Source organism: Trachurus trachurus (assembly GCF_905171665.1).
Source record: "Trachurus trachurus genome assembly, chromosome: 24".
In the NCBI taxonomy this organism is placed as follows: Eukaryota; Metazoa; Chordata; class Actinopteri; order Carangiformes; family Carangidae; genus Trachurus; species Trachurus trachurus.
Genome location: NC_139910.1, coordinates 2,543,721 through 2,558,845, shown reverse-complemented (window position 1 = coordinate 2,558,845; position 15,125 = coordinate 2,543,721). Strand labels below are relative to the sequence as shown.

General features: G+C 40.7%; 1 protein-coding gene across 4 annotated transcripts in view; it reads left to right on the top strand.

Moving 5' to 3' along the window:
• LOC311007702 (protein CEBPZOS-like) overlaps nucleotides 1-15,125 on the top strand; it is a 109,354-nt gene that overhangs the window by 94,001 nt on the left and 228 nt on the right. For 2 of the 4 annotated variants that reach the window (XM_084000981.1, XM_084000980.1), the window contains exons 2-3: nucleotides 12,980-13,097; nucleotides 13,252-13,296. The exons of the other annotated variants lie outside the window; for them this stretch is intronic. In XM_084000981.1, the coding sequence (XP_083857107.1) occupies nucleotides 12,980-13,097; nucleotides 13,252-13,296 (163 nt within the window). The remainder of the gene's footprint in view (nucleotides 1-12,979; nucleotides 13,098-13,251; nucleotides 13,297-15,125) is intronic. 4 annotated transcript variants of the gene reach the window in all.

Here is a 15,125-nt window from a genome sequence, read left to right as displayed (position 1 = left end):
ATTGAAGGTGGGGGAAGAGAGCAGAATTCAACATAACATAACATAACAGGATTGCTCAGCTTGGATTCGAACGAGTGACCTTGGGGTTGGCAAGCGGCCACATGCAAAAAATATATTTTTGTGAAAAAAAACATGCTTTCCACAGCATCATGAGGTCCTCTTCTTCATGACCATGGGGAAATGGAAGGGGCTTGAAAACAGTGCAGAAATTAGCCACAACTACAACAACTTTTTTGTGACCTGTGACTATTTTTTTGGGTGAATTAAAATGAATTAAAAGGCACTTAACAGCAAGTTACAAAGTTGAGCTCCTTCTACTGCTGCTGTGAAAAAAATGCACTGGGCTGAATGGCAGAGAGAGAGCACCCAGACCATAGGCGCCGATTTATGTTTTTGCCCGTGGGTGCTCAATTATAGGCTATACATATTTTTTTGGGTGCTCAAATTAAATGAATACCACCAAGGTAGCCTAATGGTGGTCTCAAACTGACTTTTATTGCATAAATATAGTCACCAGCCACAACTAAATACGACACAGTCTATTGACAGCTAGGCTGGATGTGCGTAGGAAAACAGTGGATTTTTTTAGGTGCTGTGGCTACAAGCAAATCTCATATTGTCTCTGTACAAAGACAACAAAGACCTTTGTAAATGTGAAAACAGTGTAGACCTATACAAGATTTGCGTTTGGGCAACACTGATCGAAATGAATTTATTCATGGCCACATTAAGTGAAATTATTAACTTTACCGATAATCCATCTGATTATCTGACTGCTGCGAGCGCACAATTTATTTCAGTGTGACACTGACTGTATATAAAAGTAAAATATATAGATTAATATATAATGAGCTCCTGACGCTCAGCTCAACGGGTGAGGAGAACATCTGTAGGCGGAGACAACTCGGCGGAGACGCTCAGAAAGTAAACAGCAGCGGATCAGCTGATCTCTCCCTCCGTACAAACGCTCCGTTCTGATCCAGCTGCACTGGACTTTCAAAGTAAAGGTCACGCAGCTGAAAATGAGTTAAATAGTGAAACAGCGGCGCTTTTATAGCTGCTGGCCTGTCCCTGTCAATGCTGCTGCCGCCGCCACCGCTACTGCTGCCGCTGGGAGCATTGGTGGTTGTAGACGCAGTTCCACTTAGTTTTCTTATTACAAACTTGTCCATTTTTAACCGCCGATACGCAGCCAACCTTCACATTTTTGCTGTGTGTGTGTACGTGACGGCCTCTTGTTTAGCCGTAGCTTGTCTCGCTCGCCAGTCGCCAGACCCTCCTCCAGAGAAGAAGCTCCGCAGCCAAATCCGATCATCCGATTGGTTACGTGACTACGCTAACGTGTGCACGCACAGAGCTGTAATGATTTTGATTGGATAATACGATTGAAGTAAATGTAGTTCATTTTAAAGATACAGTTTCACCACAAGTTTCATTTATTCACTCATTTTATTTTTTTTGATTGGCCATCCGGATTGGCCAGTGGGTGCTCAGCGTTGCCAGTGGGTGCTCGAGCACCGGAGCACCCACGGGATCGGCGCCTATGACCCAGACTGCATTTAAAAAATATTGATTCTCTGAGTCTCTGTGCATTTTTGACCAGAATTTTAGCCAGAAGACAAGTGTGGAGAAAATCATGTGTCTAGAGTTTAATTTGTGGCCGTGCTGACAGTTAAGCCAGAAAAATTCGATAATGTTTTTTTGACTCTCCACTCTGGCTGACGATGTTACCACTCTAAGCTGTGCTCGTTAGACGCAATACACACTCATTATAAAGCTGGATTTGGTCAAAAAACGTAATGATTTTAAAACGGCCAAATATCAGAAACTGTTGAAAATATCAATAAGCTGAGTCATAGAGGAACACTTAAAAGGTTTGTCTACAGCTTAGAATTTGAATGAAGTCTCTAGCAGAAAGTATGCAGAAGCTTTAGAGGCTGAAAGAAGTAAGAAGATTTGAAGTGTTTGAAGACTGTTCCAATGCATTCTCTATGGAAAAAAAAAAACAGAAATAGTTGAATATTGCAAAAAGTATGAATATTTGAAAAGAGAAAAGTCATTCCGATAATGTCCACAAAAAGATGCACAGTTTGATGTATGAATTGTTGAAATAGCACAACGTATGAAGGACTAGTTGAAGACCAAAAAAGGGAAGAAGAACTAAATATAAAGAAGAGTTTGATTTTTCCTTTAAATCGAACTGTCAGAAAATGAAAGTCAGCTGGTAATTTGGTTTTCCGTTTCAAACCAAAAACTCAGGCTGATTTTTTGTTTTTTTGTTTTTTGTTTTTAAAACGAAAAAACGAGGAAACGAAAATCAAATTACGGTCAAATTTTGATTGTCTTTTTGTTTTTGATCTTAAACAACACATTAACGCCGATGACAGACCGGAAATGTCTGAACTTCAAAATAAAAGCCCAGTGATTTGTGTTATAGCCACAGACTGTAGATGAATGGCCTATAAAAAAATGTTTTTCTTTGTAAATGTTGTGTTTATTTTTACACATAGCGAAGCTGATCGTTAACTCATCTTCCTCATGTACTGTTCTCCTCGCTGCGCTGGGTCTCTGTCTCCGCTGCGCTGTAGCGCTTCGCTTCGCTTCCATCCAGTCAGATCATTTTCACAGCGGACTTCTTTGCAGCCTGATCCACCTGTTTGTGTACCTCTGTGTAGGCTCCACCGTGCCATGAGACAAACATGCAAGAAGTAGCGCAGTTTATTGTGTTTCACCGGCGAGGAGCTGTCATTACGCGCGACCATTACGCACGGCGATTCCCCTCATCTAAGCTGCCAATTAGAGTGCCCTGTGCCAGGAAGGGAGCCTGATGAAATCCCGGACTGTAGCCGAGGTCTGGGACTGGATCTCATGTGACTGAAAAGAGTAGAAAAGAACCATAAAGGGGCCGCTGCCACCTGCCAAATATGCCCGGGGTTGGAGACCTCAGGGTCGGGTTGAGTCTCTGAGAAGAGCTGGTCTATCACCCAGCCCCATGCAGCATTATTCCATAAGGTGGCGAGCGTTACTGCAGCAGATCCTAATATAGCTATATTCCTCAAATAACAAAACAATCAGTCGGTATTCAATTAATAGCCGGGTCTCATATAATGGCGTTAAAGCCATAAAAAAAGGAGGAAATGTTCAGAAGCTCTTTGTGGACTGTCTGTGAAGACTGACTGGAGTGAAGCTGACCTCATCACGCTGTGAAAATGCTCTGATTGACCTGGGAGCGAAGCGCTGCAGCGTGCGCAACGGACAGACCGAGGCACGTGAGGAAGATGAACTAATGATCTTGGCCGCTAATGTGTAAAAATAAACGCAGTTGTGAAAATGTATCCATATGCTCAAAACACAACATTTACAAAGAAAAAAAAGATTTCATAGGCTATTTATAGGCTACAGTACAGTCTATGGCTATTACTCAATTCACTGGGCTTTTGTTTTGAAGTTCAGACACTTCCAGGCTGTCATCGGCGTTAATGCGGGAGTGAAGCTGACCTCACCCTCTGCTTCAGAGAGGGACAGCCTCCCGAGCCCGGTTGGGACCGGAGACGGGCCGCAGAACACGCTGTGAAAATGATCTGACTGGATGGAAGCAAAGCGAAGCGCTACAGCAGCGGAGACAGAGACCCAGCACAGCGAGGAGAACAGTACATGAGGAAGATGAACTAATTAACGATCAGCTTGTCACTCATGTGTAAAAATAAACACAGCTGTGAAAATGTATCCATGTGCTCAAAACACAATATTTACAAAGAAAAAAAAAGATTTTATAGGCCATTCATCAACAGTCTGTGGCTATAACGCAATTCACTGGGATTTTATTTTGAAGTTCCGACACTTCCGGTCTGTCATCTGCGTTAATGTGTTGTTTAAGATCAAAAACGAAAAGGCAATCAAAATTTGACCATAATTTGATTTTCGTTTCCTCGTTTTTTCGTTTTAAAAACAAAAAAACAAAAAACCAGCCTGAATTTTGTTTTTTTGGTTTTTGGTTTGAAACGGAAAACCAAATTACCAGCTGACTTTCGTTTTCTGACAGTTTGGTTTAAAGGAAAAATCAAACTAACGAAACGTACACGGGGTCCGGTCCGTGGTCCGTGTACTTTGCGGCCATTCGATTTTCAATTAGAAATCAAAAATCAAAAAATGAAAAAGTGACAGATTATTTTGTTTTTTGTTTTTTAATCTAACACAAAAAACAAAAAAATGTTTGGTTTTTCATATTTCAATTTTAGGCTCAGATCAAAAATACGAAATGGAAAAACAGGCAGCAGGACTGAATTTGATTTTAATAGGACCTATTTAATTGGTCGGGTTTACGTGACCCGGAATTTTGGCGATATCAAGAGACGCAGTCACAAAGATCATTCATAGTTTTCATAGACGTGATCCACGGAGCTGGAGGGTAAAACATTGGTTCAGCGACAAGACCGAACACTGCACAGAGCAGCAACCACGAAGACTTAGGTCATCTCACTGGTCATTAAGACACTGTCACGTTTTGAGCGATCACATCCAGGTCTCGCCGACTCTTTCAGTCATTGAAAACAGTCCCTGCCTGGAGAATCCCTCACCTAAACCAAGATAAAAGCTTTAAAAGTATAGATGTCATAGGAGGTGAAGCGCCCTCGTAGATCCTCTGAATAATATCGCAGCCGCAACAACAACAACATTCTGCAAACAAATATTGTGGGGGGTCGATTAAACGATAAGACAGCAGCCGACAGATAGGCTATATGCTTAATGTTTGGGTGCAATAAAGTCACTGTTAACAAAATCAACATCTAATCTGTCCCTTCAAAATAAAGTTTGTAACGTGTCTGTTTGGAGCAGCTGCCTGTGCAGCTGCAGTGACAGTTTCCTCATCACTAAACCTGAGCCACCATCAGATCCTCCCTCGTTCACGTTGTGACGACCGGACATGTCTTTTGGACATATAGGCCTATTGTATAGGCTATTCTGTGTTTTCCTCTAACCGTACGTTTCAGTTTTTGCTGGTCAACCTGCATCTGGTGCACACCAACTGTTTCTCTCGCGCTTATTGCTCACTCGCTCAGTCTCAATCCGCATATAATGAGCCTATTTTAAAAAGGAAAAAACACAGACGCGCAAATTGAAATGACCTAGGCCTATAGTGTCTAACAATTCAATGACCACAGCTGATCACCAGCTTGTCTGGCCCCACCTGTCACGTCTCTATGAACACAACTATGGGCTTCTTTTTATTTATTTTTTTCAATCAGTGAGTTGACAAGTCTTGGTGGTTGCTGCTCTGTGCAGTGTCCCGTCTTGTCCTTGACCCAATGTTTTACCCTCCAGCTCCACGGATCACGTCTCTAAAAATGTATGATCTTTGTGACTGCGTGCAAACTTCCGGGTCACGTAAACCCCACAAATTAAATATTAAAATCAAATTCAGTCCTGCTGCCTGTTTTTCCATTTCGTATTTTTGATCGAAGCCTAAAATTGAAATATGAAAAACCAGACATTTTTTTCGTTTTTTGTGTTAGATTAAAAAACAAAAAACAAAATAATCTGTCACTTTTTCATTTTTTGATTTTTGATTTCTAATTGAAAATCGAATGGCCGCAAAGTACACGGACCAAAATGGCAGAACAGAAGAACTATAAAGAAAATGGCGGAGAGGAAGAACAAGCATTCACACTAATGAGAGAAAGAGTGAGAAAGAGATAAAAATCAACAGAACTTACAGACTTTCCCTCAGGACTTTAACATGTGAGGATCTTCATCAGTTTCTCCATCAGTTAGTGACAGTCGACTGCTCTCTGAGCACCGCGGTAAAGTGAGCCGCTGTTTGCGAGTGAGTGGTAAAGTGAGCCGCTGTTTGCGAGTGAGTGGTAAAGTGAGCCGCTGTTTGCGAGTGAGTGGTAAAGTGCCCGAACTAGAGTAACTACGGTAGGCACGGTCCTTGAGCAAAGTGAAGGTCCTAAAAGATATATAAAGCCTACGTGCTTTTACTGGAGGAATGTGGAGAAAAATCACACCCAAGATGATGATGTAATATTAGTTATATTTTTATATTTTATATATTATATTATATTGTAATGCTCACAGAAGTGTCCGAGACGAGGTTTATATTCTGAGTCGGCGTTTTTATTTAACTTCACCAAAACAAGTACAACAGCCGCATTCTCAGCTCACAACACAAACTTCCGGTGCTCAGACTCCGAGACTAACTACTCCTCCCCAAAGATTAGATTTATAGTCCAGGCAATTTAGCTCATTTTGGACCCAAAAATAGAACTAATTGTCACAGAAGGTTTTTCACCATACATCATTTCTATGAGGTGTCTAGAACAACATACTAAAAGTCCTAAGAAATCCTAGTTGGGGAAATATGTTTAATTTGCATCATTATTTACTGTATAAAGTCTATGGTGCCGACAACAATACACCCCAATGGGGCTATTTTTTTCCTTTACTCCTATCACAATGAAACTTTACATGATGAAAGTATCCATGAAATGTAACATTTTTTGTATTACAAGTTTCTTTGAAAATTAATTTGAATATGCAAATGAGCCTTACACTAATCAATTATGCCCAAAATACACCCGAATAGGCTTCCTTTTTTTCCTTTACTCCTACCACAATGAAACTTTGCACAATGAAAGTATACATGAAAAGTAACATTTTTTGTATTACAAGTTTCTTGGAAAATGAATTTGAATATGCAAATGAGCAATACACTAATGGAATATACCCAAAATACACCCAAATAGGCTTATTTTCTTCCTTTACTCCTACCACAATCACCCTTCACACAATAAAAGTATACATGAAAAGTAACATTTCTGTATTTCAAGTTTCTTGGAAAATTAATTTTAAATATGTAAAAGAGCTCAACACTAATTGACTTATGGTCAAGAAGCCATAAAGCTGCAAGCAGCAAAAACAGGGGCCAAATAACTTAGTTCTTAGTCCCGCTCATATGTTGTTGAACATATATATAACATCATAAATGTCATATATAATATAACATCACACACAGTCATTGAAACGACTTTGATGAATTCTGACTTTCTTCTGATGTTCTCTGCGAACTGGGAGGAAAGTCGTTAGGTAAGGCTTGTTCGCTAATAATAAAAAAAAGAATTTAGAAAGCAACTGGAGACAAGACTGTGCAATTAATTCTTAAGGTCAATATAGGTCTTTTAAGTGTGGCAAGTGACATGTGTGTATGCATAAGTCAAGTGTGGCAAGTGACAGCACTCATAGTGCATAGGTTAACTTATTGAATGGACATGAATGTGTTAGTTATTTGGCCCCTGTTGCTGCTTGTGGCTTTATGGCTTCTTGACCATAAGTCAATTAGTGTTGAGCTCATTTACATATTTAAAATTAATTTTCCAAGAAACTTGAAATACAGAAATGTTACTTTTCATGTATACTTTTATTGTGTGAAGTGTGATTGTGGTAGGAGTAAAGGAAGAAAATAAGCCTATTCGGGTGTATTTGGGGCATATTCCATTAGTGTATTGCTCATTTGCATATTCAAATTCATTTTCCAAGAAACTTGTAATACAAAAAATGTTACTTTAAATGTCTATTTTCATTGTGTAAAGTTTCATTGTGGTAGGAGTAAAGGAAAAAAAGAAGCCTATTCGGGTGTATTTTGGGCATATTTGATTAGTGTAAGGCTCATTTGCATATTCAAATTCATTTTCAAAGAAACTTGTGATACAAAAAATGTTACATTTCATGGATACTTTCATTGTGTAAAGTTTCATTGTGATAGGAGTAAAGGGAAAAAATAGCCCCATTGGGGTGTATTGTTGTCAGCACCATAGACTTTATACAGTAAATAATGATGCGAATTAAACATATTTCCCCAACTAGGATTTCTTAGGACTTTTAGTATGTTGTTCTAGACACCTCATAGAAATGATGTATGGTGAAAAACCTTCTGTGACAATTAGTCTGTCGTAAAACGCTATTTTGCCTGGACTATTAGATTAGATAAACTTTATTGTCCCCAAAAGGGGAAATTTGTCTTGGGCAAAATTTGGTCTTGGCGTGATGCAATCTTGAAGAAGCTGCCCAAACTCCTCTTATTCTTAGCGGGAATCTCTGGCACCTCTGTGGCAGCTTCAGCTGGTGGTATGGAGCCTCCCCCTGCAGACATTTCCTGTTCAGCCACCAGGCTCTCTATCTCTGCAGCAGCTTTGGTCTTTATGTAGTCCACTTTCTCTGGCTTTATGTAGGTGATTTTGAAGCGAGGGTCGAGAAGGGAAGCCATATCAAGCAGATCCTGGGTGGTTGGGTCAGCATATTTTTCATCCAGGTACTCCAGAATGCTTGCTTTGATTTTCTTGGTGAGATCGACATCATCATCCTGTGGCTTAAGAACTTGCTAGCTGAAAAGATGGAGCACAGGTTTTAAATATGAGACACTCACATACTGCTCGCCGGACAAGGCATCTGTGAAGGCAACGAGAGGGCTCAGCGCTTTGCTAACAGATTCCAGTACATCAATGTCCTGCCATGTCAGAACCAAATGCCTGGTCTTCTTGTCAGCTCGAAGGACTTGTGTCAGAGCTTTCTCCTGCTCTAGGATCCTTTCAATCATCTGTTGTCGAGAGCCCCATCTTGTTGGGGTCTCTGTTATGAGCTGGTGAGCAGGCAAGCCCAGCTCTGCCTGAGCAGTGGCCAGCTCACGCTTCCTTTTCCAGGAATTGCAGAAGGCACACACAACTTTTTTGCATACCCCAATGGCACGTTCCACTTGTGGCTCTTTCACACTTCTTTCTGTTTACAATAAACACAGAGGAGAAATGTATATGGTAAATTGTTGACAGATGCTGACAATTATTACACTTAAGGACAAGGCAAGCATTATCATTTTGCATTAGCAATTATGTATATTAAAATTAATAATCATAACTATTATGTCAATTTTTGACTGAGGATAACTTTTTATTTTTTAAGCTTAGGTGTCACTTAATTTTAACAAACTGTCTTTCCGAAAAGGTGTTTATTTTTATTTCTTTACAAAAATGTGAAATATTTCAAACAGCTATACAACTGTTCAACAAAGTCCAGGTTACATAATATGGCTTAATAATACTGACCCCTGGAGAGCAATTATTGTAAATGCCAAGGTACACACCACAGTGTAGTACCTTATGATTAAAAGGGCTAAAACAACAGAGAGGTATTTGTCAATGAATTATATCTAATGAAAATCCAACATGATTACCAGTCACTCAGTACGTTTACATGCATACTCACCGATGGCCAAATGAAGACGGTGTCCAAAACACTGTAGCCTTGTCCAGTCGTTCAGCTGGAGTGCTTTGACATTGTTGGCGGCGTTATCTGTGGTTACGCAGACTTGATGGGCCTCCGGTAATCCCCATGACTCCAGTGCCTCCCTTAGGTTTTGGGCTATCATTTCCCCTGTGTGGTCCTCCGGGAAGTAAGAGGTCTGAAGACACCTACTCTTCAGTTCCCAGTCTTTAATAAAATGTGTCGTTAGACTCATGTAAGGCTGTGTGGTGCGGCTCGACCACATGTCTGTAGTTGTAGCAAAATGAAGAACACTTTGAAGCTCCTGTTCAATTTTGCTACGGCACTCTCCATATAGTCGTGGCAACTCCACCTCTGTAAAGTGCTTGCGACTGGGCATTACATACCTCGGGTCGAGGGTGCTGAGTAATTCTCTGAACCCCGGCTTTTCAACGGTATAAATCGGGACCATGTCTTTGCATGTGCGTTGTGATGGCCTCCGTTATCTCCCTCCATCGACGTGATTTTTTGTCATACGGGGTGCCTTTGGCGAAAGACTCTGCCAAGCTCTTTTGGACGAGAGGAGCTGCTGCAACATTTGTCTTTGATGCAGCGGGTGCGCCACGCATCTTTTGGCTTTCATAATACTGCTTAGCATGTTTTATCTTTAAGTGGTGGAAGAGGTTACTGGTGTTTCCACCTCCAGCAGCTACAGTCGCGCGACACTCTTTGCAGAGTATCACTTTTTGTTCGTTGTCTGATTTTCTAAATCCGAAAAAGTTCCACACAACAGATGTAGCGCCCTTTTTCGGAACGAGTTCCTCCTCCTCTTCGTCATGAGTGGGTCGGGCAGGCTGTCTCCGTTCCCTCGTGACGTTCACTCTCCGCCTCCGCCATGATTGTTATCACTCCGGTAAAGCTGTTTCTTCTTCATGTGCTCATGCAACCACGCCAAGCAGTCTGTTGCAGTGCCTGCAGTGCCCCGTGTGTCGAGGCGGTGTAACTACAGTGACTCAGAGCGATGCCGCAGACATCTGCTCTTTCTCCGGTATAAACGGTATTGCACAATCTCTACCGGTAGACATTTTATACCGTCACACGGTATAATACCGTCATACCGCCCAACCCTACTGTGTGGCCCACTGATGCTGCTTTCATCCTACAAGACTGTTTTGAACGCACCAACTGGTAGGTCTTCAGAGAAGCAGCAACAGTCGGGGGCATGGTGGACCTGGAGGAATATGTGTCATCTGTCACCGGTTACATCAGCAAATGTACCGATGACATCACTGCCACCAGGACCATCACCATCCGCCCCAACCAGAAGCCCTGGCTAAATGGCGAGGTCATCCCAGTTCCCAAAACACCCACAGTGACAGTCTATGCTTACGATAAACATAATTAACATAATAAATAACAACGTAAATTTCTGTTTCATTCTGACTCAGCGCTGTTAATTGTTCAGCATTCATATAATAGGGTCTAAGTAGCTATAGTTCGTTTTGACTGACATGACATAAATAAATGATAATGTTAAAAAACAGAAACATTATGAGAACAACTGATTCATGTCCAAATTGCAATTTGTTCAGAGGAATGAGAAATTGCTAGGCTACGATGATGTGCACAAACGACTAAAAGTTGAACTACGGGATAAGAGAATCTTCATTCTGATCCGAGAAACGCACCAAAACTGTCGCTCGCTGATGTTTGTACTAGAGCACTGGAAAAGAGAGTAGCGACACCACCATAGACTCCCGTGGTAACTTTATTCTCCCCCTAGTGGCAGGATATGGGTATTGCAAATCCGCCCAAGAAACCCATTCACTCCAATGTATGTGTGTTGCCAACTTGCTTGTAAATTGATGAAAACTGCTGTGTTTTTGCTTTTAGGTGCCTTGGTCATATTAAGTTATGCTTATAATTTATTTATTTCAAAATTTAAATTGTAACAACTATTTTTTTTTTGTTTTTTTTATTGGCCCGGCTATATTGAATTTGATGTATAGGCTCTATGCACAGCTCCACAACTTCCTATTTCTAATCAAACCCAAAACGTATTATGTTAAGTTTTTCCTCCAATTTTGATTAAAAAAATGATAATTAATAAAAACACACGGAGCTGTTTACAGTACGTTACCGGTCACAGTCACAGCGGACAAACACAGAAGGGGACGAGCGAACGCTTTACCGTTGCTAAGCAACCACCAGCTGTCAAAATAAATAACATAAAAAGCCTCGCATGGAAATAAAATAAAAGCCAGCAGCACAATAACTTGCTTGACCAAAACAAACAAACTAAAGAAAACACAGGCTTAAGTGGCGAACAGTTAGCTAACAGTTGAATTTAGCTCGCAAACTTACAGTATGACACTTTAGTGGACTTATCTTTATCATTTAAAACAGCAAGCATTCGTGACACAACAATTAATGGCCACTATATGTTAATATTTATCTGTAAAAGGGTCCACGATGATGCTACTAACGTGGGTGATCTATAAATGTCCTTAAATTATTGAAAATACAGCACTACTCATTCACCAACACTGCAGAGATGCCAGCTCTTGGGCGCATTTGCAATACCCATATCCCGCCACCAGGGGGCGTTTCCACTTGACCAATGCGTGTCGCTACTCTCTTTTCCAGTGCTCTTCTAGTTTGTACCAGGTTTGTACCAGCCGAGCTTCCGTACCTATTAGCCTCAGTTAGCCGTTTGCTCCCGTTGAACAACACAAGGGCAGAGCAGCGACGTGTGTCTTTCTGTGTTTGTCTCTGTGTGTAGCGACTAGCGAGGTGAGTTTATTCACTGTTGTGTTGTTGAACAGGAGGTTTATGACTCTCTGTCATAATAATAATAATGAAACTCTGATGGTTAAATGAGTTAAATCTTCTCCACTGTGTTGAACTGGCACCGGCTCTCTGAACTCACGTGTTTAACAAACAGACTGTTTATAAAAGACAAACGGGTTTAACATACAGAGTAAACGAGTCAGTGACACATGAAGGTGAATGAGGTGGTAAAATGAATAAAACCACAAATAGACTAACCAGAGAACAATCAGGTTGGGATTGAATGTATATACAGTACAGGTCAAAAGTTTGGACACACTCAATGCATTTCCTTTATTTTCATGACTATTTACATTGTAGATTCTCACTGAAATTCCACTAATGAACCCTGACAAGGCTGTGAACCTGTGAAGTGAAAACCATGTTCAGGTCAGGTTGAAGGTTCACCTCTTGAAGCTCATCAAGAGAATTAAATGCCAAGAGTGTGCAAAGCAGTAATCAGAGCAAAGGGGGGCTACTTTGAAGAAACTAGAATTGGTGGAGGGCAGAGATAGAGGAGGAGGAGGAAGAAGGAGAGGAGGAAGAAAGAGAAGTAAAGACGTGCTTTCAGTTATTTCACACTTTTTTGTTAATTCCACATGTGTTCATTCATAGTTTTCGTGCCTTCAGTGAGAATAAAGGAAACACATTGAATGAGAAGGTGTGTCCAAACTTTTGACCTGTACTGTGTATACCTATACACATCACAGAGAGATATCTCTCTCTGTGATGTGTATAGGTAAAAGCAAAGTCCTTATAGGCTAAAAGGCTTAACATCTCTGGTATGTGTTAATTAATGTCGCCTATGTATGTTTTTATTTATTGAACAAGGAGATTAAGAAAACACAAAGTGAAGCTGTAGAGCAGTTAATAAAGTTGTGTTTGTTTGTGTGTCCAGATGTGTGGTAAACCTCTGGAGCCTCTGGCCAAGCGGCTGATGAAGGGAGTGATCGTGGTGGAGCTGCTGGGAGTGTTTGGAGCTTACGCCCTGTTCCACCGGATGAACAACAGCCAAGGTACAAACACATCTCAACCTGTCAATCAGAGCAGCTTTTATTGTTTAAAAGTGATTATTTTAACCCCCTCGTCCTGCTCAAACTGAACTTTGTTTATTAATGTTGATTTGTGACTTCATCATCATTCAACCTGCTGTTGTTTTGTTTCCTCCAGACTTCAGACAGACCATGAACCGGAGGTTTCCATCCATCCTGGAAGGTGAGAGGACGACAAACATCTGGACTAGTGACCCAATCTGAGAAATCCAGATTTTAAATTACAGCATTTACACTTCAGCCTGTGGTTAAAGCCACAATCTGACTTAACTTCAACTGGTGCTCATGGTTTATACTTAAAGGGATTGTTGGCAAATTTGCTACAATCCCTATAGTCATAGCAGTAGGTTCATTACCTTTAACTATCATTATCATGTGAGCTGCAGGGTATTTCCATGTTTCCCTCATCAAATACACAATCCAACAACTCCACAACGCTCTGGTGGACAAGTTGTGACCTGCACATTCACCACGCTATGAGATAATAACACAACGTTACCAGACAGAGTTGTTTTAGAGGGAAATACAGAGACTGTTGATGAAAAACTGTCCCTGAAGGCAACGCGCATCAGCAGTTTTGCATGAATTTCCCTCTAAAACAACTCTGTAGTTACGTTGTGTTATTATCTCATAGCGTGGTGAATGTGCAGCTCACAACTTGTCCACCAGAGCGTTGTGGAGTTGTTGGATTGTGTATTTGATGAGTTTGATGAGGGAAACCAAGAAATCCCATAATGAGCCTCCGTAGCGTAGCTCTGAGCAGCTCACGGCTCTGCACCGCCGTTCTAAAAACAGCTTGCACCGACAATTAAAGGTAACGAACCTACTGCTATGACTATATAGGGGTTATGGTGAGAGGAGAATTTGCAATAAAAAATGTTGAACTATCCCTTTAAAGGAACAATCTGTATTTTTTTTATTAGTTAAACTTCTTGAAGGAAAAAGAAAAACACAGATAATTATTAACAACATGTTTTAATTTCGGTTTCTTCATTCAACACAGAAGAACTCTTCTTTGTTTCTCTTTAATCGTAGAGTTAAAATAGAGGAAAATCTCTTGTTCTGTTATGGAACTGGAAATGTTTACAGAGAGAAACACGGTGTTGCCATGGTAACCAGGACAAACTAACGTCCCCATGAGTCAAAGTCTTTAATAATATCATATATATATATATATATATATATATATATATATAGGACGAATCGCCTTGTTGTTTACAACTACTTCCAGGTAGAAAACCAGCATTCGACCAATAGTGACGGACGAGACTTTCGCTATATCTACTTTTTCATGTCATTATATCGCCGTTTAGACTAATCTGATGTTTGTAAAGTCTATAAAACCAATGATTGGACAAACATTACTATTTACGTGTGCGCATTTTTGTAATTAGTCATGGTTATCATAGATTAGCCGGGCTAACGGTTAGCTACCTGTTTAACTTTAATAACTCAGTGACTCAATAAACGCTCCATGAACAAATATTTTCTCCAGCGGATATCTGAGTTCCAACATGACTGAGCTAACTGGAGTAGTTTCATGTCGTGTCCCACAACGGGAGGGTTTTAACAGCTGACGTCCTGATGTTAGCTTAGCTACCGCCGTTAGCTTAGCTACCGCCGTTAGCTTAGCTACCGTTAGCTTAGCTACCGTTAGCGGTCCCTGTCAGCTGAGCCACTGATGCTTTCTAGACACTGTGATTCCCCCAAACTGAATAAATACAACACATAGCAACACAAAACACACACACACAGAAATAGTAATGTGTCTTCAATCATTTCAGATTTGTCTAAACGGTGATATGGCCTGAAAAATATTATAGCTAAACTCTCGTTCGTTACCATTGATCTCATTCAAATTACAGCTGGTTTTCTACCCGGAAGTAGAATGTAAACAACAAGGCGATTCGGTCTATACTGTATGTATATATATAAAAAAAACCCTTAACCATGGCTCCTCCTCCTCCCTCCTCTCTTCTTCTTCTTCCTCCT